This window comes from Heliconius melpomene, chromosome 10 (assembly GCF_056956725.1).
Source record: "Heliconius melpomene rosina isolate 202511_hmr_F chromosome 10, ASM5695672v1, whole genome shotgun sequence".
Taxonomy (NCBI): Eukaryota; Metazoa; Arthropoda; class Insecta; order Lepidoptera; family Nymphalidae; genus Heliconius; species Heliconius melpomene.
This window is the reverse complement of record NC_140398.1, coordinates 252,885-277,913: the sequence shown is the minus strand read 5'-3', so window position 1 is coordinate 277,913 and position 25,029 is coordinate 252,885. Positions and strand designations below refer to the sequence as shown.

General features: G+C 36.2%; 1 protein-coding gene and 1 pseudogene across 1 annotated transcript; both read left to right on the top strand.

Moving 5' to 3' along the window:
- Positions 1-4,903: 4,903 nt before the first annotated feature.
- LOC146535013 (uncharacterized) lies at positions 4,904-16,746 on the top strand. The gene is made up of 2 exons (XM_085191130.1): positions 4,904-5,019; positions 12,963-16,746. Exons 1-2 carry the CDS (start codon positions 4,904-4,906, stop codon positions 14,953-14,955), a joined length of 2,109 nt encoding a protein of 702 aa, XP_085047256.1. The 3' UTR covers positions 14,956-16,746.
- Positions 15,168-16,746, top strand: LOC146535014 (uncharacterized; annotated as a pseudogene).
- Positions 16,747-25,029: the final 8,283 nt, after the last annotated feature.

The following is a 25,029-nucleotide window of genomic DNA, read 5'->3' as shown; positions in this document are numbered from 1 at the left end:
TATAAATTATTTATCTAAAATACATAAAAAAGGAGACGAGAGTGACTCAACACTAGGTTATCCCTCACTTCCATGCATATAATGTGCTATATGCTTACATATAATGTAAGCAAAAAATACATGTATCCAACCGCTCGTACCTTGGACACTCAGAATAACATAGGATGCTGAATGCATTTTCTTTATTACTTCCTCAAATGCAATGCCTCGACTCATCGGGTTTTAATTTGAAGCGGACGCAAAACGTTAATTTACTTTTTATGAAGTCGGAACAATTGCCGGCGAACTACATGTATTTTCATTTAAATTATGGCTTCTCTTTCTTATTAATATATTTTTGTTTATGGACTACACAAGAAAAAAGTATATAAAATATTTATATCCTTTTTAGATTACACATTTACCTGTTCTTATTAAGACAAACAGTAATATCGTTGTATCGGGGGACACAGGCGTGTGACAGACAGGCAGCAGGGCAGGCAGAGGCAATCTAGTGTTACGACACTCCGGTTCCCACTTTTCACGCAAATGTCGGGCTAAAGCGTGGTGGAACTGAACCCCGTACTTCCTGAGCACTCTGTGCTTACCAGAGCGGGAAAACTAACTAATTTTAATATTCAATACAGATTATCGCCTTATCCTCTAAGTATCGCTCCTTACTTACAACATTTGCCACGTTATTAATATCATTAAATGTAATTTTCAATGGGCTCTACATAATTCCGTGTAATCTCCTAAACAGCTCGACCTCACGCTGTTATATTCGTTTAATAATCATTTCTATGGGGATTATGGAGAAATATTGCAAAAAAATATAACACGCTACTTCCATAGAAAATAGAAACAACCAAAATAAATATATATTTGCTATAAGCTAAAGACTAAAATAGCGTAAACGTTTTTAAAATTCAAAGTTATTGGTAGGGTGTACAAATTCGTTACGCATTTCGGTTTAAATGAAAATTATTTTGCAGGATTTTGAATCTTAATATGTTTGACAAAGGCTTACAATTGTATATTGGAATTATGAAGAAGTAATTCAATGGTCGAGTGTAACATTTTGTATATTAACGCCTAATGGTCATAGATTACGAGTGAGACATTTCACGGTTTGATGCGCGCGGAGAATATGGAATCAATTTGAATGTACAGGCTGTTTGTAAAATTAAATATGAACAAAAATATATTTTATTTTGGCATTAATATAACAGCAATATAAAGCGAACGAAGCCATATTTGAGTCTCCAGTTCTTTATATTTATATAAAGTAGGTACAGTAAATTAGCAATGGTAACAATGTGCGACCAAATAATCTTTGTTCTGTATAAATGTTAAATGGTTACATACATACGAGTAAATATAAAGTTTCGTTAGTTAATGAAGTGAGCTTGGCACGTGAGTTGCAAGATTTAATTAACTGTCTCATTCCAAGTGTCAGTTGTTTAGAAGTGCGTCCTAAATCAACACGCGAAGGGCGAACTTGGCGTGACTTCGCTCACTTCGCTATTGACTAGTATTTGAGTAAATGCCTAATTTAATTCTATTGTTTTACAAGTTAAAGGCTTGTTGACTGCGGTGTATGGCTGTAAACGCGTTGGTTGTGAGTTCGATTCCCACTCGGAGGAACGTCATTTCGGTAATAACATAAATCGTGGCATTGAGTTGTGCCACTCTACACGCAAGTTTCTTAACATTAGATTCCCTATGCGTACACTTCTCTGGGGAGGATTCAGCATTACTTCATGTTAACTCTAAAAAAATTAAAAAATCACAACATCTTTTGTGTAAAAAATAAAAAATATAAGTTTTTTATAATTTACCTTAATATAACAACTTACATGGTGGTAACTTGTCATTCACTCTGTCAAAACGCCACTAGTGTACAATAAATAAATATTAATACAATTTTAAATATTCATCTATTTTTACTCGTAAAGTACTCTATTCTTTAGAACACCCTGTGAACATGAACTTCCATAAGTTCTCCCCTGCGTGTTAACACCTTTGCGGGATCATCTGCACTATTGTCCTTAATGTACTTGTTTGTGATAAAGAGTGGGGCTAATATAGGTGTTTACTGTTTATACGCTCTTATGCTTCTATAACTTTTTATATTTTTATAATAAATAAATAAGAAATAAAAAAAGTTATAAATGAAAATAAAACCTTTACACTTACTTACACTTTATAAAGTATCCGCATCTTTTTTGGGAGATCAAGCACAACTCACTCTACCCAGCTCTACCGGAACAAACTCAAATCATTTAAAAAACAAACAATCTGTTATAGAACATTTGTTTAATTTCACGCTGATTCCCCCAAGTGAGAGTCGAACCCACATGCACAGTATATCGCACTTACAGTCAAACACCGTGCCGCTGCGCCACGACGGCCCCAATAGAACATTGAAGCATCAATTTCCACGTCAACTCAACCTTATATCCTTATGTTTATATATCGTAATACCAGCAAGACGTACCTACGGGCTACGCGCTACGGGCTACGTACTGGTGTATACGTTGGCGGCAGGTTACGGCAGGTTACGGCAGGTGTCGGGTGTCGGGTGGCGGGTGTCGGGGGAGGGGATGGAATTCGATTCCCGGCTATTGAAAAGTTTCAAGAGGCGAAAAGCTTCGACAAACGACGCTAAGTGAATTTCGTGCCCTCAGAAAATACAGGGATGGAGTTTGCTTTTCTTTCATTTATAAACAGTAATTGTGATTGACGAAAACAATACTTTTATTTTTGTTTTGAACTATTATGTCAGTTTTAATATAAAATTAATATTGATCACACTTAAATGTACACTTGTGCACCTTATGAATTGAAGTTGCTTAAAAAATATATATAATTGTATGAATGGTAAGCTTTTAAATATAGGTCTCTAGGCTGGTAAAATAAATCGCAATCTTATATCCTATGATCTGACTCAAATGTAAATATTGGACATTGCGGTACTACCACAACGTCCAATATTACATTTTTTAAATAGCATATTTACTATATTCCCCGAGTCCGTCCCTGTCCGGGCGGCTTGGTTCCAATTTTTATCAATCCCATTTCATTTCCCCTTACGAAAGTTTTCCTCCAATTTCGCGCTCTCGTCCCGCCCCTCTAGTGATGCAGAGCAAACAATGGAACTATCGATATCGAGCACCGTACAATAAATCATTATATTATTTATTAAAAAATAGTTTAATTAGGAAAGTATTATAAAGTGAGACTTTAAAAAGGACATCGGGTCAACATTTTATAAATATATCAATAAAATATATCATATAAATGTAATTAATCCAGTTAAAGAGTATATTTAAAATAAGATGGACAACTGAGCTTCGTGGCGTGACTGCACTACATCTAACTGTTTCTAATACGGTTGTTGGTTCGATTTCCATTCGAAGAAATTAATTATTTTTTCGGTCCTCCTCGCACATGTCACATAACAAAACAAAGCGGAGCTTTGGGCTCGTCCACTTAATACGCAAAGTCTTGAACATTGGACGATGCGTGGGGACGAAGTGTCTTAATATTAATTTCCCTCTGCCCACCTCACTATATGCGGGATACAGCGTGAATCTAAAAACGCTCGACACGCGGGTATATAACATCACTATCGTTTAAGCATGGGAGTATTCGTCAGCGGACGTATCACAATCGTCCCCGTCGGCGTGAGCCCTCAGCCGCAGCTCGCAGGCCGCGACCACCGCGACCACCGCGACCACCGCGACAGACGCCGTTCATGATAATACCTTATTAGGATTTGCTTATTGTCTTCCTTACTTGAATTTAACTTGAAAACAATAACTTTAATTTTTTTCCTCTTCCGGATCGCCCACGACTCCGATGCTTACAAGAAACCCGAGAAGACAAGGGTTGGTCGACGTGTCTCATTTTGGTGACGCTAGAGATGTTTCTACTCTGCCATATCATTGCGACTTTGGTTCTGGATTTCTCATCGAATTTCCTTATCGCTCCTGACTTATCATAGAATCCAGATATACGACATGATCGATTCCCGCGCGAGGCAATAATAAAATATATTTTCATTTTCTCGCTCTGGTAACAAGGTAAAGTAGGGTTGTCTTTCGGAACTTAACTTCAGCGGAGCGAACACTCGGATTTCAGCGGAAAATGAATTGAAACTCAAAATAAGTAATCCTATAATAAACTAATCCACATTAAGAATTATTAAAAAAACTCCACAAACACATATACAATGTACCTACAGTTCGATACCACTCATCCAAAACCAAACGCCGCGCCGCTTGAATTCTAAGAACTTTATTCAACGAGCTTTTCAAAAGTTTAATAGTATTTTTTTATAAAAGCTGACCACTGTGCCTCATCGCGCGCACTGCTGGCACCGCTGCTCCACGACTCGAGTTACTCCAGAGGTGTGATGCACAATGAGGCGTTACAAAGGAGCCTGCTGAAGTGACCATACCTCGGATTAGACGACTCAAGCAGCATTTTGTTACCTTTTACTCGTATAAACCCTATTGAAACTGAGTTTTTACTTTAAACGTTGTTATAGGTCTATTTGTTCGATTTGTAGTTTATACAAGCACAAGTAATACTTGTCAGGCAGGAGTATCCATTTTTTTTCGACAAATGTGGGATTATTAGTTTTGATTTACAAAAATATAGTGTAATATTAAATAATGTTATTTAATTACTGCTATTTTTATATTGTACTAATACTTTATATGAATAATAACAAAAAGTACTCTAAACAAAAAAGTGTAAGCAGGGTAATTACACATATATTACTATAACAATGTCAATATCCATGCAACTTTTTTTTCAAAAACAATCATGAAATGTGAGCCACGTACAGTTTCAGTCAGTCAGTCGACAAAAGTAACTCAATACTATCAGCGGGATCTCCGTACGTTTGCGTGTAATGACAGGCCGCGGCCGCAAGCGAGACCGCGCTGAGGCCGCGATGCAGGCGGAGATTACGCTAAATGCAAGGCCATTGTCAACATACGCCTTTGTGCCGCCGGAGAGTCTATTCCAGTAATATAATACTTACCGAGAACTTGTGTTCCCGAGATGTGCTTGTTTGTGTATACTTATCTACTTAAAACTATAAATTAAAAGAATTGTAAAGCTATGCTTACCCGCATTCGCTGGACAGGCAGAGGTTACCTAATGTTAAGACACTCCATTCCTCATTTTCTATCCAATTACCGAGACTGCGTGTTGAATGACGGAACTCAACGCCGCGCTTTGTAAATATTAAATTTATCTTGTCCCTTTTTCTTACTTTTTAAAGAGGTCGATAGTCCGTTTTTTTATATTATATTTCGCTGTCTTCATGCCCTCCTTGCAACATGTGGAGTAGATGTAGAGAAGTTAGTATTGCATGACACTATTCTTAATTTTTCGTCACTTTTTAACAAGTTTTATTAAAGTTAAAGGAATTGTATTAAATATTTTTTTTATAATATAATTGGAACTAATAGACTTCAATAATGGCTACCATTGAACAAAAAGGAAAAAGAAAACAGAAAATGTTGTGTGTGTGTGTGATTTCAAGAAATTTTTGATTGTAGGTAAATATGAACATAACTTCAAGATCAAAAATCATTTTTTTTTCTCCAGCTAATTGCTTCCCACCCGAGCCGTCGATGCAGTTTACTTTACTCGCTTATAACATAAATAATTAGATAGTCTCCGCGCGGCTGGACCCCAAAGTACACATTAATCTTATTCTAACGACATAACACACACAAAACATTGCCATTAAAAAACAAATGAGTGTATTCAGGCGGACGACCCTCCAATTAAAAATAGAAAAATTGAATTTTATTTGGAGGCGCCATATTGGGTCACCGCCTCGTGCAAATGCCGCGCTTTTTAACAACGAACAAACTTAACAAAATGTAGAGACTTAGGAATGTAGCCTTAAATACACAGGACGTAGAGTTAGGGGGGTAGAGAAGGGTAATGTGGTAGAGAAGTCAATGTAATTCTTTTTGTTGATTTTATTTTTATTGTGTTACAACGTTTATCATCGCTAACGAGGCGGCGGCGGGCGGCGGGGGGCGAGAGGGGCGCATGTGTCGTACGTAGAGCTGAATGAGAGGTCGCCGCTATTGTTGTTGTGGTTTATCTTTTGTTGTTCTCGTCACTAATCATAATGCTTTTTGAAATGTTAATAGTGTGTAATAACGTCGGTTGTAATTGCTAGCTTTTTATATGTATACATTAAATACATTACTTTGAATAGTTTTATGTAATTTAGGTTTATATGTATCATATGAGGCGGTCGTTTGATTCTAAACTCGACTGTTGTGGGTTGGATTCCCACTCGTGGGAATGCATTACTTTCTTTACCTCGCTAAAGCAATGAAATAAAGCGCGGCGTTGAATTCCGCTAATCAAAACACAATGTCTGGAATATTGGTAGAAAGTGGGCACCGCAGTGTCACAGGTTCTGTCTGCCTACACTGATGTAGGCGAGGTACAGCCTGAAGCTATATATATATATAATAAAGCCAACTCACAAGACGATCCTGACGAGGCTTATAAATAATATATAAATATAATCCAGTTTTTTGTGTTTATTCCACGAAATGTAGTTTCTGTACAGATTTAATATTTAACATTAAATAATTAACAGGGCATAAGTTAAGTACGGCGTTGAGTTCCACCACTTGACAAACAATGTCTCCAAATATAGGCGATGTGTGGTGTCTCCTGTCTGCCCTGCTATTTGCAAAATACAGCGTGAAGCTAAAAAAATATAACATAAGCAATTTGATTGTGGAAGTAGTTTCGTATAACAGCTAGTTACTAATAAATTGGGTTCAAAAGTAATACATTTGTCAAACCCCTGCGTGTTTGATGCTTTGTAATTGCACTCGTTAGTTGAGACTCGATTACAATAACAGTATCTGAGAGCGATTTGTACCGCCCGCTGGCCTTGTAGATAGGAGCGAAGCTTTACGTCGTCGCAGGGTTCTGTATACACTTTATGTTTGACACGTGTGGCGGTCTCTCAGCGATGGACAAGTTTTATATATTAGATTATATATTGTTCATAAAAAAATATAATTATTATTCTATGATTAATAAACATCTAGACAAGTTGCAAATAATTTAAATTTTATTCTCGAATCGACGACTCCTAATAAACAAGTGTGAATTCCAGATCTAGTTCATTCAGTTCAATCCAGATACTAATACTAAACTAGGTAATATAATATATTTTTTTAACACTGTACTTTTGGTTTTATAATATTGTATTTAGGAAGAAGATTGAGTAAACAATTTTTTGTGACTCAGAGGCACACAGCACCGCATCAGACTATAAACAAGACGGTTGTGGGGTCGATTTCCACTCGGGGAATGGATTATTTCCATTAAGACGCTCCAGTAACAAGATTACAAAATTAGAATATTATTCGTCAACTTGAAAAAAATATGGTACTACGGAACCCTATTGGTACAATAGATTCATTGAATAGCATCGCGGTGTCCCGCGGCGTCGCTCGCTAATAACATGTTCGGCGAGTGCAGCGTTGATCACCGTAGTAGATATGGGAATTATAGTTTACTTTTCGTTTACTCTACTTTAAAGTTGAGTGAACAACTGTTAGCTTTCTAGTGAACATATTATTATGTAAGTAGTGGTGTCGGATGGTGGTCACTACGTATCAATGTAAATATTGAAAACACAAAACAATTTAGTTGTTGACATTGAGGAGGCGTCGTGGCGTAGCGTCACAAAGGTACGGCTGTAACGCGAGGGTTGTGGATTCGATCGCTACTCGGTGGCCCAGCGTTGAGTTCCACTTCTCAACACGCATTGCGTCGATAAAATTCAGTCTGCTGCACTAGGTTCTCCCTGCTACTCTACTATATGTGGGACACAGCGTGAAGCTGACTAACATAGATTAAATATAAGTGGAGAGTGCAATGTCTTAACATTCATTTAAATGTCTTTGTCTCTGCCTACAGCATGTAGTTATTTTTTAAGGTTCTGTACATCGAAAGCAAAAAAACGAAAGCAATTATAGAATTACTTTATTGTTCGTTTGTCCGTCCGTTTTTAGGTATATATTTTTAGGTATACAAAAAATACATAATTACAAATCTATAGTTAACTATACTTACGCCTGTAAAGGTAAGTTTGTCAATTTTATTACTTGTACTTACCGTTGATCTACAATTCAAAAGTTGATACGGAACCCTCTCACTTGACCATTTTTTTAATAATAAAAGGAAAGCTACCAGAAGTTTGTAGTGTTATATTTTATATAAAATAATAATGTTAGTTTTTTTAACTATAATTTTAAAATGTGTGTGAAATATTTGATTCATTAATCCGCGTATTTTATAAACTGTCCAAGGACCGCCAAACCGATTTAAATCTCGATACGTTAAATTTTGTATACGTTTCCTTAAAAAGTTTTCTTTTCTAGATGTGGAATAATACTTTAAAAATATAAAAATATATTTAATATGTTTTACTTAATATTAAGATGAGTTTAATATTTAGGAATTAGTATATTACATTATTATATACACATATAATCCCATCGCCAATGAGCACACCACTCTGTCGTAAATATCGCTTTGTCATTGTCACTCACCAGTTTACAGTTTTCCAAGTCGGTTAAACCAATACGTTATTTCATTACGCGACAAAGAGATGCTATCTAAACAATTGCCCCTCGTCACAGTCGATCAGCTATCGCCAGTTTGCCGTCATTGCGGGAACGCGTGAAGGGGTTCACGCGCTCTGTAGGGGCAGGGGCAGGGGGTTGAGTGAGATGAATGCCTAAGACGGTTTCGTTACAAACTAATCGTTTTACTCAGCAAACGCTTGAAATGACGTTAAATGTCTCGTTTGTTGTTCTTGTATTGAAATTGGATTTATAAGAAGTAAATTTGATGTTTTCTTGATGGTTCATATTGAGAAAAAAATTGTGTGGACTGTTTTAATACTTTACACACAATCAATTGCGTATATTTGACATTACACATTGTTGGAAACCCAACGTTTCGAACACTTTCCAGTAGACAGTCTGTCAGTTCTGACTGATCTGAAATTAAAAAGTTTTGAAATTAAAGAGAAGACTGTCTTAAGTTGTTCTTAAACTTTGCCCTGTATTCCGCATATATTTAGTGATAGAGAGGGAACCTGATGTTAAAACACTCTAATACCCTCTCACCGCTCAATATTCGAGACATTGCGTGTTAAGTGGCGGATAAACGGAAAGATGAATGTCTCATCACCAGACCGTGAAAATTAACATAACCCATTTACCCGGCCGAGAATCGAACCTATAAGAGTTGTGTCGTTGAGCCACGAAGCCCTCAGACACTAGTTATGAAATGAAATTCCGTAGTATGTGACTCTACTAACGTAGAGTCATCGAAGGCAACGCTCGCTAAGCTCAATAACACTCTATTACGAGTATATACTCATATATTCGTACATTTTTCATCGCTAAGTGATGTAAAATGGCAAAAATTGCTCTTGAATCACTGGCGTTTTTTAATAATTGTTTTACGCTCTAACAAATGAGTTTGAAATTGGATCGGGCTCCGAGCGCTTACAAAAATGGATGCTTAATGCAATTAGAGAGACTGGGACGGAGAGACAGAGAGAGAGAGACGCGAGCTTGTTGTTCCCCGTCGTTATTAAGATATCCGTTCTGTTAACGGCGCACGGCGTTGTCCGCGTTAGTGCCGTTTCTAGGAACTAAGTGGAGTAGCAGGCGCTAGGTTTAAGTAAACTCGTTTTTTTTATTCTGTATTTTTAAAGTGTTATTCCATACTGAGGAAAACAAATATTTTTTTAAATGTATGAAAAATTAGATGTAGGGATTGGCATTTTAAAATCAAACTAGAGACGCTGGTTGGAATCACGCTACGTTCCATTATTTACGTCTTTTAAAAAATGTATTAAAGCAATTTAGGTTTGAGAGAATTTCAAAATAATATGTACTTTATAATAATAGAGGGCGGTCGTGGCGCAGGGGCACAAAGTGTGACTGTCTAAACGACTGGTTGTGGGTTCGATCCCCCTCGAGGAGATTGAAATATTTATTTAAAAGTATATTTTCATTTCTTCGCTCTGGTCTTGAGGCCTAGCGCGTCGTTGAGTTCTCTGCTGTGTGCGGGATACAGCGGGAAGCTGATTTATTTTTTTCTGTATTATTAAATTATATTTATTTTTTCAAAACAAATCGAAAAACATTTCATTAAAAGATCATTTATAAGATCTTATAATCCTATAAAGGCTATTAAGGCCGAGCGTCTTCCAATATAAAACAACAAACAGGATTATAAAGCGAGGAGCGTCCGTCGACTCGAGCGCCCAGAGAGAGAGAGAGAGAGAGAATGAGAGAGAGACTGTCCGCCCCAACTGATATTGCACTTCATTATTTTAAGATAATCAAATTATTTTGATCATTTTACTTTTCATTTTATATACAGCTGAGGCCACTACGCTACGGTACCGTTGGAATACTATGGCCTTACTGTTAATCCATATCTATATTATAAATTTGAAAGTAACTCTGTCTGTCTGTCTGTCTGTCTTTTACGCAATCAGGGCCAAACTGCTAATTTAATTGTGATAAAATACTCATATAGAGATACTTGAGGGTCTCGGGATAAATATAGGATACTTTTTTTCTCTTATTTGTAATATTATCGATATATACCAATATATTAAAATACTTATTAATTTGACATGCAATTTATTCCACCATGTTAATAACAACCGTCGCTAAAGGACCGTTGCTAAGCAACGATTTGCATGGAATGTTGTTCTTAGAAAACGTCATCCAAAATGAGCTTGCTTAACGCATCTCTCTTTGAAAACTGAAAATAATTTCATAAATATATTTAATAAATATTTGTATAGTTTAAGCAGGCGTAGCCGCGTTCGGGTCCACTAGTGATCTAGTCTCTTTAGACGAGCACTGTCATTGCCATTGTAGTTTGCTCATGGGTTCATGTAATGATGTATCTTTTAACTTAAAGTTAAAAGTAGAGCTTCGGAAACAGTTTTATAACTATATTTTATTATAGAGAGAATGTAAGTGAATAAATTACTAAAAGTAACTTAAACATAATACTCGTGCGATGTCACACACACTACCTACACGATCTCGAGGTAAATTCTCTTCAAAAACGGATAAACGGCCAACAAAATGATCCTACAAGGATTCCGTTTGAGGTACGGAACCCTAAAAATAAAAGATACTTGGTTCTGTACTTACAACACTATTCTATGATACAATAAAATTACTTATATCCTTTTATCGAATAAAAATCCTATTGTTAAAATATCATTCTAACATTTCATTCAAAAATAGTTTCGTTAAAATAAAATATTTCAATTCAAAGTAAAGGGTTTACAAATATTTAGATAATTTAAATTCTTTGTTGTTTTTTTGTGAAGGCGTTAGAGGAGACTTACTTCTTATATTGAGTTTAGTCGATTGTTATTCTATTGACATTGGAATGGTTGATGGTATTGAAAACGAATGCTTAGAAAATACATTGTAGTATACGAATGCCGTCATTGTGACGTCATCAGTGATAGTGGATTTGAACTCCACTCGGGGAAGTTATTCGTTTAATGATTGAGGTCCGTCATTAACATGCAATAACTCTTAATTCAACGGAAAGTGGGATACGGAATGTCTTGAAATTTATTTCTCTCTATGCGCATGTTTAAAAGTCTACATTAAAAAAGACCTTCCTCTATCAAGACGGCGTCGTTTCCGTCCGGAGAGAGTAGCTTCTCTACTAACTACTAATAACATAGTCGGTATTTTTTTTTTTCAGCTTCACGAAGCATCCCGCATGTAGCAGGGTACGTAGAGTCTTTGTTCAAGACCAAATAATAGTTTTTAAAATAATAGTCTTCTTTTCTTAATTTAAATAATTAACTTTATTATACATTATAATTAACAAATTTTAAGTAGCAACATTTTATTGTAAGTTGTTAATAATCTGTCACTGTTGACGTTTATATTTGTCATTCTCTTGTGAATCTGTTATTATAAGGCTGCGCAGCCCTTTGATCACCCTTGCGAGTGAATTATTTTCCATCCTTCTGAATCCTATTTATCCATGGTCCATGTCGAGCCGGATGTTGAGGACACCGTCTGGGATTAACGAAAATCAATTAAATCAAAGGATTTCAAGAAGAATTTAAGGAAATATTTTTCAACGTGTGCAGAGGTTATGTAAGCACACGAGATATCACATCACGATCTGAAGTATTCATGATTCAAATCGTCCGAGATGTTGAGAGCACTCTCTGAAATAGAAGAAATAAGGAAAATCTATTAAATTAAAGGATTTCAAGAATATTTAAGGAAATATTTGTCAACGTGTGTAGAGGTCAAGTAAGGTCACGGGGAATCATATCACGTTTTGAAGAAGTATTCTTTAGATATTTATTATTAAGTGTTTCTCTTAATACAACCCATCACTCGCAAGGTATTTAATTAAATTTAATGCTGTATCAGGTTAGTAAAATTAAATAGTTAATTTTACACGTGTCATAAACACGAATTTGTTCATGTAACTAGGTAATTGGTGAAGTTTAGTCATTTTTGAGTAAGATTTGAGAAATATATTATAAATACTGTAATTTTTATAAATTTAATATACTCAAATCTATTAATATTCACTCAAGTAAGACATTAATTTATTAATACAGTTTACTGGTCACATTAGTTCATTTAGCTTTCATTCTTTGGTTTAACAGCATTTATTAACAAACATTGTTACTTTTAATTTAATTAACAAAGTCAGATCATTAAAACACTAGTCAAAGGTTTATAATTTGTACTTACATGTTTTACTGTGTCCTTTTTCTATTTGATCAGGTAGGAATTGTATTAATTTAAGGTTATACTGTAAACAATTCCAGGTGATAACACTTATCTCCCATAATGCCTGAAGAAAAGGAATTCATTAAGAGGCGCGGACAGATTCGTCAGTTATATCAATTCATTGGATCCTGCTTCATTGACGGCTTCCGATATTAGTGAGTTACAATTAAGACTAGGTAAGATCGAAACTGTTTATAATCAGTTTGATGAGGTTCAAACAAATTTAGAATGTTTAGATGTGCTAGATATACAATTACAAGAACGCATGTCATTTGAATCTCAGTATTTTACCTGCGTTGTTAAAGCACAACAATTAATAGAAAGGTTTCAACGAGATGATGATAGGTATAAATTAATCAACGAAGTGTCTCATATAAATAATCATAAGCTGGTCAAGTTACCTACTATTCAATTGCCAAAATTTAGTGGTTCTTATAGCAATTGGCTCGAGTTTCGAGATACATTTACCAGTCTCATTCATTTAAATGGCGAAATTGACGATATAAACAAGTTTCATTACTTGCGTGCTTCGTTAGAAGGGACTGCTGCAGTTGTCATCCAGTCAATTGAATTTTCAGCGAAGAATTACATCACTGCATGGACTCTTTTGTGTGAGCGGTTTGATAATAAGCGATTATTAGTTCAGCACCACATCTCAGCTTTATTTCATATTGAGGTAATAAATAAACAGTCCTCCTTTATTTTTAAAAGTGTAATTGATCAGATAAATAAAAATGTTCGTGCGTTAAGTTCCCTTGGGGAGCCCACGGAACACTGGGATACACTGTTGATATATATTATTACTCAAAAGTTAGATGCGAAAGCATTCCGTGACTGGGAGGAGTTCAAAGGTCGATTAGATAACGATCAACCAATTAAATTAAAATCACTTCTTGATTTCATTCGTAATCGCGCTGACTTATTGGAGACACTTGAATCTCACCATATTAAATCGTCAGTTAATAATAATAATAATAACAGTAACTTATCGAAACCTTCAAGGTATAAAGCTATGATTTCATACCACAAAAGTGAGACTATACCTTCTCCATCTTCTTCATCTTCTCCATCTAAAACACTGTGCCCTAAGTGTAACGGTGAACATAACTTGTCTAATTGTTCTGAGTTTCTTTCATTGAGCATTGACGCGAGATTACAAATTTTACCTACTTTTAAAATATGTTATAATTGTTTTAAAAGAGGACATTACGCGAATCAATGTAAAAAGTCAGGGTGTAAATTCTGTAAACGTAAACACCACACTCTTATTCATTTGTCTGGTTATAAAACTAAACAGAAAGGTAACCTACAGGTTAGCGTCGATGGCGCACGCACATCTAACGAGCCTTCTAGGTCAGGCTCCGAAAACGGTATTGTCTTATCAACGAACGTTACGTCACCGCTCCCATGCGCTCAGCATGAAGTATTGCTGTCTACTGCACTTATTAAAATATGTGATAGGAATGATCGTGAAATTATTGCTCGCGTTATTCTCGACAGTGGTAGCACTTCATGTATTATGACGGAACGTTTATATAGTAAGTTGAATACACATATAACTGAAATTGATAAATCCTTAATGGGCGTTAACAGCGTACTGTCACATGTAAATAAAATATGTACAGTTTCAATAAAATCATTGGATAATAAATATACTACTAGCTTGCAATGTTTTATTTTACCATCTATTACAAGTAACGTGCCATCTCAGCAATTAGATTTATCGCAGTTTAAATTCCCATCCAATATTTGCTTAGCGGACCCGAACTTTCATTCACCTGCCGGGATTGATATGATATTAGGTGCTGATGTATTCTGGGACCTATTAGGTTCTCAGCGCATAAAGTTAGGTCAAGGTCAATGTACCCTTACGTTATGTGAAACTAAGCTTGGATGGTTAGTATGTGGTTCAGTCTCATCTAATCAGTTGTCTAATGTAAAATGCAATTTAATTACCATTGATGAGTCACTTCAACTGAACGCATTAAATAATAATGTAAAAGATTTAAGTCGTCGAAATTTTGGAAAATACAGCCAAGGTTTTTACAGGAGGATTCATTATGTTGGCCAGTCACGGTGAGCTCTGATAAAATTCTACCTGAATTACGACCAGAAATTTCATTATTCACTACGTCCACGAGTGAAATGTCTTCCAATAAAATCAATTCATAAATTTTAATCGTTTTTCGAATATGTCTAGATTAATACGTGCTACTGCGTACGTCTTGAGATTTATTAAATTCTGTAAAAAGAATAAAATTAGTAATAATTATTTAAGTAAAACGGATTTGCAAGACGCTTTAAATTTACTATTAAGAGTCTCACAACAGGAATTATTTCCAGAGTATTCGTTGCTATTGAACCACCAGCCTTTGTTAAAAAAGAGCCCATTACTCAAATTTAATATTTTTCTTGATAAAAATAACATTATGCGTGTTGGTGGTCGCTTGGGTAACTCAGAGTACCCATATGATAAAAAGTTTCCTATATTAATACAGTCCACACATCAATTTACTAAGTTACTTGTCAATCACGAACATCAGCGACTTAAACACGCAGGGCCTCAGCTGTTACTTGCCTCAATTAGAGAACAATATTGGCCAATCGGTGGCCGTAATCTCGTCAAAGCTTGCTATCGGAAATGCGTAAGGTGCAGTCGTATAAAGGGTCAAGTCATTTCACCTATCATGGGTAATTTACTCAAAAATCGCGTATTATCCAATAGTTTTCCTTTTCAGTCTGTAGGCGTTGATTATGCCGGCCCAATTTATTCTGCTAGCCGTCAAGGTCGTGGATGCAGATTGGTAAAAGTATACATTGTACTTTTTATTTGTTTTTCAACTAAAGCCGTTCATATTGAGCTAGTAGGCGATTTGACCAGCAATAATTATTTATTAGCTTTAAGGAGGTTCATTGCACGAAGGGGCAAACCCTTAAATATCTACTCGGATAATGGGACTTCATTTGTTGGTGCTTACAACGAATTATCAAAATTTTTAAAGCATAATTGTAATTCGCTGTCATCGGCTGCCGCCAATGACCAAATTGAATTTCATTTTATACCGGCATATTCGCCGCATTTCGGAGGCTTATGGGAGGCAGGTGTAAAATCAACCAAATTTCATCTTCAGCGAGTGTTGGGAAATTGTAATTTGACATTTGAGGAACTTTACACAGTTTTAGTTCAAATTGAGGCGATCCTCAACTCCCGACCGCTTACACCTCTATCGCCAGAACCCGAAGACTTCATGCCTCTTACTCCAGGACATTTTATCATCGGACGACCACTGATGTCTTTACCGACTCCTGATCACAGCAACTCTCCTTACAATCACTTAACTCGATTCCAGCGGATCGAACAGTTACGACGGCATTTCTGGTCCAGGTGGAGCAAGGAATATATCTCGGAGCTCCAACAAAGAATAAAATGGCGTACCTGTAAAGATGGCTTGCTTATGAATTCCCTTGTTCTTCTCAAAGAGGACAATCACCACCATTAAAGTGGAGACTGGGTCGAGTGGTTGCTGTATTCCCTGGTAGTGATGGAGTTAACAGAGTGGCCGATATTAAAACCTCAACAGGAGTGGTCCGAAGGTCTTTCAGTAAAATATGTCCACTTCCAGTAGCCAACGAGTCGTGTTGAAAGGCCAGCTTTCAACGGCCGGGGGCATGTTCAAGACCAAATAATAGTTTTTAAAATAATAGTCTTCTTTTCTTAATTTAAATAATTAACTTTATTATACATTATAATTAACAAATTTTAAGTAGCAACATTTTATTGTAAGTTGTTAATAATCTGTCACTGTTGACGTTTATGTTTGTCATTCTCTTGTGAATCTGTTGTTAAATGGCTGCGAAGCCTTTGATCACCCTTGCGAGTGAATTATTTTTCCATCCTTCTGAATCCTATTTATCCAGTCTTGTCTTTTCTCGTCTTTATGTCCGTTAAATATTAATATACACATATATTTCTTATATAATAAACTTTGAAATAAAATGCAACCGCACTGCATTATTATAATTTCCCAAAATATAATAGCATCTAATAAAGTAATCAAATACACAAAAACGGTAGTTTATACGTAAATATATCGGTGGCTGTTCTAAAAGCACTCTAAATGCCATTCGAAACTTTTTCACTCGAAATATCTAAGAAATTAACATTACTAATAAGCCCATATTACGAGACGACAGAAAACTCAAGACTTCTCAACAAGATGTTCCAGGTCAGTGTTTCTATATAAAATAACGCTTATTTCGCTATGTTTAGTGTTACTTGCGTCGCCTCAGGCGGGGGCGCGACGGGCCAAGTAAGGCTGGTTGCTGTTTTTTCGAATCTATTTCAATGTAGGCAGGTATTAATTTGAGTCCGCGTTATTATGATCCCCGTGATGGATTGGATGAGTCAGCAAATATTTGTTTTGGAGTTCTAAACGTAGCGTGGTGCTGACAAATTGCTCGCGATTAAGGCCCTTTCCAAATTATAGGACTAGCACTGGCACCGGCACCGGCACCGGCACCGGCACCGGCGCTGTGCACTGTGGAATTGAAATTATTGTTTACTTTGTAATGCAAACAGTATGTGTGTGTTGAATGTTAGTGTTTCCCGGAGCGTGCCGTGGCGATACGACATTATGGTGTAATCAATGGGTTTACAGATACCTAGATGTAATCATTTCAGAACATTAAAACGATTATTTGCTTAATAAAACAACATAATATTTCATAACATATTTCTATAGGTTTTGTTCAATTTTAAGCTTTACTTTATTTATTTTTTTCCACTTCATGGTGTATCTCTCACACAGCAGAGTAGACAGAGGGAACCTAGTGTTACGCTACTGTGCGCGTGGCGGAACCCAAAGCCGCGCTTTGCTTCGACACTAAAAATAAAAATATCACAAACACTCCCTTTGCCATCCTCGTCCGAACTCTAGAGACATTCCGTGATGTGTGGTGGACATGCTGCTACATTTAACTATTATTTTTATATAAATGTTGTGCATTAATTAATGTAACAACTATTAATTAAAAATATTTTAAATATAATCATTCTGCCGACTGGAGATCGACTGCACGACTACTGACTTATAGACAGACGTTATGCCACAGAGCTGTGACACCCTCAATTATGTTAAAAACAGTTTTGTAAAACATTCTCTCGAACAATCTCTACACGTTAGGAGAGATGTGCATAGAGGAGCAACTGTTAACAAACGCTGTTTTTCACTATTAAGTACGATGAAGCAGCAAGGGTACAAATATTTTAAAAATTAGATATTACTTTGAATAGGAATCAAACTTGCAATGACCGTGTAACAGACCCTTGCCGACTGCACCGACAGGGTCTAATTTTACTTTTAATTCCAAAAAGTAAAAGCTCCTTCCGAGATGTTTATCATATTGTATTTTTTTGTAACATCATTTGGTAGAGTTGTCAGCAATTTGCGGGCTCCTAACGACAGGCCGCTTAAGTAGTTTAAAGTGTCTGCACGAGCCGATATTTTCTTTGTTCCTTTGTTTGTTATCATTCGAATCTGTTATATCTCACCCAGTCATAGTTGCGTTATTATTATTTCTTAGCCATTAAATGTGTTAAAAAAACAGCGTCATACATTCGCTTATACCACCACAGTAAAGAAATTAAAATAATTTTTACAAATTAAATATCTTATATAGGAATAGGTACTGATTATACTAAAGAAGAGATACATTCTATTTTGTTACTATGATGTATTAAACAAATGATTCCATGATTGACGACGACAACTGAGAGGACAACTGTCTCGCTGTCCGCACGAGTACACGTGCCCGTCTTGTATAACAGTGTAGTAACTTAAATGGAGTTTGTGATAACTACAGTTGCAGCACATATTGCAACTATAGTTAGTTAGTTTGCATCCAGTCAGTTCCTCGAGGGGAAGGGGCGTAACTGAGTTATCGTTGAATGGCGCTACGTATTGCCGCGGTCAGCGCTCGCTCACTTGTTCCGTTCCGTTCTTGTGATTGCTTGGTGGACCCGACCTGGAGTGTGTAGGCTTCACTTCTAGATGAAACCTTATTATTGATAATGGATTATTTTATTATGTCCTTCGTATTATTAGAAAACGTGCAAAGACCAAAAAATAAATACATTTTATTTACTGAGATAGGCGTGTTCATCTTAAGAAACTTTTTTTAGCTTCACACTTTATACGGAACCGAGGACCCTAATATTAAAACACTTTATTTCTATTAAGACCGTTCCCCACCTTCGGCCGAATTTTGGGCATTGAGTGTTGAGTGGTGGAACTCAATGCCGCTCTTCTTCTTTTTTATAGAGCGAGCGATGAATATTTCGGCGGTGGGAATCGAGCCTACATCCTGCTGCTTTTACAGAGGCACGCTTGTGGTCTGCGCCAGGACTGGCCTCTGGACAAACTTAATAATGTTCGTTGGTCTAATGTGAGTAATGCAGCACCTCTACCCTCGGCGACCGCGTCCGGCGACTGTGCGGTAACTCGATTGCGCGTCCTCCGCCGGCCGCCACCGTGATTCACCTCTTGTTCCTTATTTATTATATGCAGGTACTTGATGGAGTATATGAGGAGTGGCCATTTTGTACTCACCTGAGGTGGTTTGTACATTGGGATATGGTAGGTTTAGGATTTCTGCTTTAAATTTAATTATCAAGCGTTTAGGTTAAATACGTTATTTTCTAAATAACGTATTTAACAAAAAAAATGTAATTTTGTTATAAAGATGATATTATTTCAAATACAAATGAAATACTTCAACTTTTTATGTTCATCAAACGTAATATTGTCGAAAAAAGCTTTTTAACCTTTTTAATATTTTTTCACCGAACTAAAGAATTATCTAAAAATACATAATGAATATATTTTTTAGTTATAAATAATATATATATAGCTTAGGGACTACCTGCATAAATACCAACACTATGTAATACAAATATAAAATTAATTGAATCAATAGTTTCTGAGATAACCGCGTTCAAGCAAACAGACAATAGGCTTCATGATATAAAGAGAGATAAGTCATGTAAAACAATTATATAAATACTTTTCGTTTCAGTATAAATATTAAATTATATAAAATATAATAGCAAGTGTTTTTCTGGATCGAAATAAGATTATTTATGTAAATAATAGTGTTACATCAGTAACATTCGTTATAACTGGACGCTGGCTCTGACATTTCTTAAATCACGTCGCTTATTCTATAATATGTTTAAGTATCGACAGGCCGTCATGACGCAGGGCCGCAAGGCTGTGCCTGTAACGCGACAGTTGTGAGTTCTGTGTTCGCTCTGCCACCAAGGCAACAGCCCGGCGCCAGGTTCCGACGCTCAACTCGCAATGCCTCGAAAAATTTCATGGCTTGTTTGTGATCTGTAGTTTCATCTATATGTCACAATTTATTGTTAATGAACATTGTAGCTTCCCGCTGTAATCTGCTTATAGCACGGTAAATGAAGAGATCCTCTGTTCTTCAATTTCTGCCCAATTGTCTAGATATTGCGTGATGAGTGGCGGAGCTCAATGCCTCACTTGGGTTTGTTACTACAGCGAAACTACAAAATAAATAATTCCTCCTTGACTGGGAATCGAACCCACAACCGTCGCGCTTACAGTCGCTGCGTCACCATAGTACATGAACTGAACGTCTAACACTAATCCAGTATTATTTATTATTTTCCCATTACCTCCTCCCTCAGAGACGTCTAGTTTTTCAATTTCCCTTCACATTTAACCCTCATTATAAGCTTCATGATAATATTTTTCCGAGCAATTACTCAAACTCTTTGAGGCGGTAATCATCGTTTAATGGGCCCGCAACAATCACGGCGGGGGCGGGGGGGCGACCGGCGAGGGGGGACACAGTGGGAGTGGGGGGGGGGGTACATTTGAACCTTCACGTGGAAAGGATAATTCTACGATCAAAGGCTGACAACCACAGGTGGAGTAGGGTGACCATTGCGTGAGGATGTTCTTATTGTGTCATTTGTGTTTGATTTTCTATTTTCTCTTAAATCATTTATTAAACAAATAAAGTATAAACTTTGTTCATAGCTATCTGGCTTGAAATATAATAATAAGTCTAAGGCTACTTATATATACCGGTAATTGTATTTAAATTAATGTAAAATTATTAATGCAAGTATACAATAATAAAGTTTTTAAGGTTTATTGCAACATAAATATTGATTAATAAAAAAAACATTTCATATACGTTTAAATAAAACTATTTCAAAGAAAAGCTTACACATAAACGTTAGTTTATCCTGGTAGCGGCAGGCTCGCGCGCGGAGCCCCCAGCCGCCCCCCGCGGAGTGCTGCAGTAATGGCCGGTCCGCGCTATTAATTAACTTCGGTTTGTCTCTCTGTCAACCGCTTATTTAACCCTTTTATATTCCACCGCTGTTCTAACTTGTTATATAAACGTCCACAGCTTATCTCATTTACTTTATTATTGTCATTAATAAAGATACTTATATTTACTATGCAAATACAAATATTTATATATAAGGTACGGCGTTAAGTTCCACCACTCCACATGCAATTGATTTCAGGCGGAACGTGGAGAGTGGAGTGTCTTGGCACTAGGTGCTCTCTACCGTTCCTGCCTGCCATGCGGGATAAAGCGTGAAACTGCAGAAATAAATATTAATTAATATTATAAATTATGTACAGTTACTTTTTAATATAATTTTTTTTTATATTGACGTAGCTGTCTACGTTTATATTTTTTTCTTTACTTAATTAAAACTTAAAGTAACATTTCACAACAATAACTATATAAACATAATTACTAAATAAATAAATTGTTTACTCTCGTAATTTTATTAGGTACCTACTGAGAAAGAATCTAAACAATAAAATAACTCGACAGACGTAACGTAAGAAATTTCGTAGAAGAACCTGCTTAATAGTATTAAGCAGTATTCCAAACACTCGGTAATTTGTAGTGAGGTGTAAACTTTTCGGTCTATCCCGGGATTAGGCGACCACACGGGACCGGGAGGAGGTGCGGGAGGAGGATGGTGGGGGGAGTACAAGTGGGCAGGGGGAGGGGGGAAACCAATCAATGTCGGTTAATTGGCGCTTTAATGCTGCCTCATTCAACAATTACAGCGCTGTCAACTGACAGGTAGGTAGGGATGGTCGGACATCGATGGTGTTTTAATTATTGTCGATAATATTGTAAAACTAGGTTAATATATTTAAATATTAATATGAAATAACTAAATCGTTTAAACAATTACATATCATTCATATTGCATTGTCTTACAGAAAAAAAAACAAATTATATTAAATGTGTACAAATTATTTCTAAGATTAAGTGATTATAATGTTTTAATATAAGTTGAACACAGCAGTTAGACTGCTCTAATAAATATTTATATTTAGGGTTTAATAAAAAACGTAACTTAGGAAATACAAACGCGCACTACTTTATTTTTAGTTTCAGCAGTGCAGACAGATAGAGAAAACTGTTTTACAAATTCAATTGTGAAGCTGAACTATTTACAACTCAATATTAAAATGTTGTAACTAATATTATTACTAAAAGAATTTAAATTTCCCGCCGGCTCTTTTCAGCATAACTTCCTGAGTGTAGAATAAATTAATTTCAAAATCTTAAAAATAATGCGAATTAATATAAATTAATTTAATATTAGCATAAGTTTGTCGATAAATGCACACGCCGCACTAAAAAGCAAACTGTTATATGGTGGTCGTAGATTAGTCCCCCTCCCATTAAACCGAATCAATCTGTGACGCAAACTCGTTTAATTTAACGTTCAATTCTCTATTAGCGACTCATTATTTTAACTTAAAGGGTAATGTAGAGTGGGGGGGCGTGGGGGAGCGCGGGCGGCGGGGGAGGCGAAGTATGTATTTATACGTTTATTTAGGTATTATGATGATTATATTTCTTAAACTAAAATTATATAGATTAGGCTCATTTAAATGAAATATTTAATATAGTCATTTTCTCGCCTGAGTTCCGCCACTCAACAAGCAATGCCTGCAAAAGTCTGCGGAAAAAGGGGAACGGAAATGTCTTAATGGGAACGGAGTGTCTTTACACTAGATTTTGAGGTTCCTTCAGCCTTCTGCTATGTGTTCCCGCACACGAATACTAATAAAGATATGTACCTGACATAGCTTGCACCGCAATGTGCAGAGGATGTACTGATGTGAACACAAATGTATCATACCATTTTCTGTGTCTTTATTTATTTTATAAGATTTATTCGACAAATATACAAATTAGACTATAAATTAACATTTTAGAATAATAAAACTAAACGCAATCTACGTCGACAACCAGAGTGCGCTATGACAACAACGCGCTCAGCACTAGTGCAGACTGCAGGATATTTGATTAGAGTCGATAATGGTGCGACGAGGACGTCATTAAGTAAGTAAGTACGCACGAAGTGTCGCGTCACTGTCGTTAAGTTTCACTCGAAAGACACTGTCTCAAAGATTAGGCGGAATGTGGGGAACCCGGTTTCTTACTTCCAATAGGTTCCCTCTGCCTACCCTGCTATTACGAGATACAAGGTGAAGCTGAAAAATATTGTAATTATGTTTATTGTTCATAAAAATATCATATATTATTTTTTTAATTTTCTATTACAAATTCAATTTTACCGTGCACGAAGTCAATAATTATTTGATGTATCGCAGTAACAATCTCTTCCACTCTAAAACAATTACTGTAATGAAAAATATGGCGGTTTTCATGGAAACCTGAATGTGCTTACAATGGTGTTCAAGTGAGCACTTCGGTACTCAATTACTTACACTCAATCTGAGTAATGAACGCGGAATGTATTCAGTGGTATATTGTAGGTCTCTGTCAGGCTTTAAGGTTGTCAGCTCCTCCACCAGCACTAGCGGCTTACGCTTGCCAGAACGGGAATATCCTAAATACATATCATCATGTCAGTCTTTCGACGCCGACTGTTGGACATAGGCCTCCCTCAGAATCTAAAGATTGTAGCTTCGATTCCCACTCGAGGGAAATGAATATTTAATATTTTTATTGTATTCGCTCTTCGCCACTCAACACACAATGTCTCCAAAATTCGGTGGAAAGTGGGGACGGAGTGGCTGACAACACTAGGTTCCCTCTGCTTACTCTGCTATGTGTGAGATACAGCGTGGAGCTGATTTAATTTTTAAAGTTGATTTTGATTTAATAAATAAATGTAAATCTGTTGGTTTCCCGTCGCCATTAAGCAATCACGGCGCATCGTTACATTACGCGATTGCAATTGAATATTTAACGAGCCGCGCTCGAGTAATTACTTTTAAAATATACACTTTATTAAGCACTTTGTTTAACGTTACGTTAATATTTCCAGACAGAGTGCGAAATGAACCTTACGTTATTCGGGACCGAACGTTATTATATATTTGTTCGGTTTCACGGGATTTTCTTTATTGTCTGTTGTTTTAAGATATTTATATTATATTGAAAGCTGTAACATTTTAGATAAGTTGAGTAATGGTTATTTTGCTCCCGACATAACCATTATTTAATTTATTTATATCAGAAATTAATTTTTGTTTCTTTTCGAATAGGATTTTTTAATTTTATGATACATAAACTAATAATATAAAAATAGATAACTTTGAAAAAAAAAATTGTTAAGTTCAAACATTGTTTATACTAAATAGTCAACTTTACCATATTTAATTTTATATTAACAAAGTGAAAAAATCCCATACAAAATAATCATAGAAAAATAAATGTAAAATAATGAGATCAGAGCGTATTGAAGCGGCGGCGAGACCGTCAGATAACAAGGTGCTAATAGCGCTAACTTTAAAAAACCCGGTCAAAAGCTAATGTAGTTTTGTCTAAGCTACTCGTTATTCTCCAAGTTAACCCTCTGACGCGACGAACAAAAGAACCGCCACAAAAGACCCGCCAAGAAAAAAATACTGGCCGGTGATTGGTGGAGCGCGGTGACGTCACGAGGCCACGCCCCTAGCGACCGCGTGAGATGAGAGAGCAAGACGCGCCTGCAAAAACGAGACGGCTGCAACGCCGGCGCTAGAGATGCAGCTTCCAAAGATCTCAAGCATAGCAATAATGTTCTCATAATGTAGACTGTATTACGTAAAGATAGAGT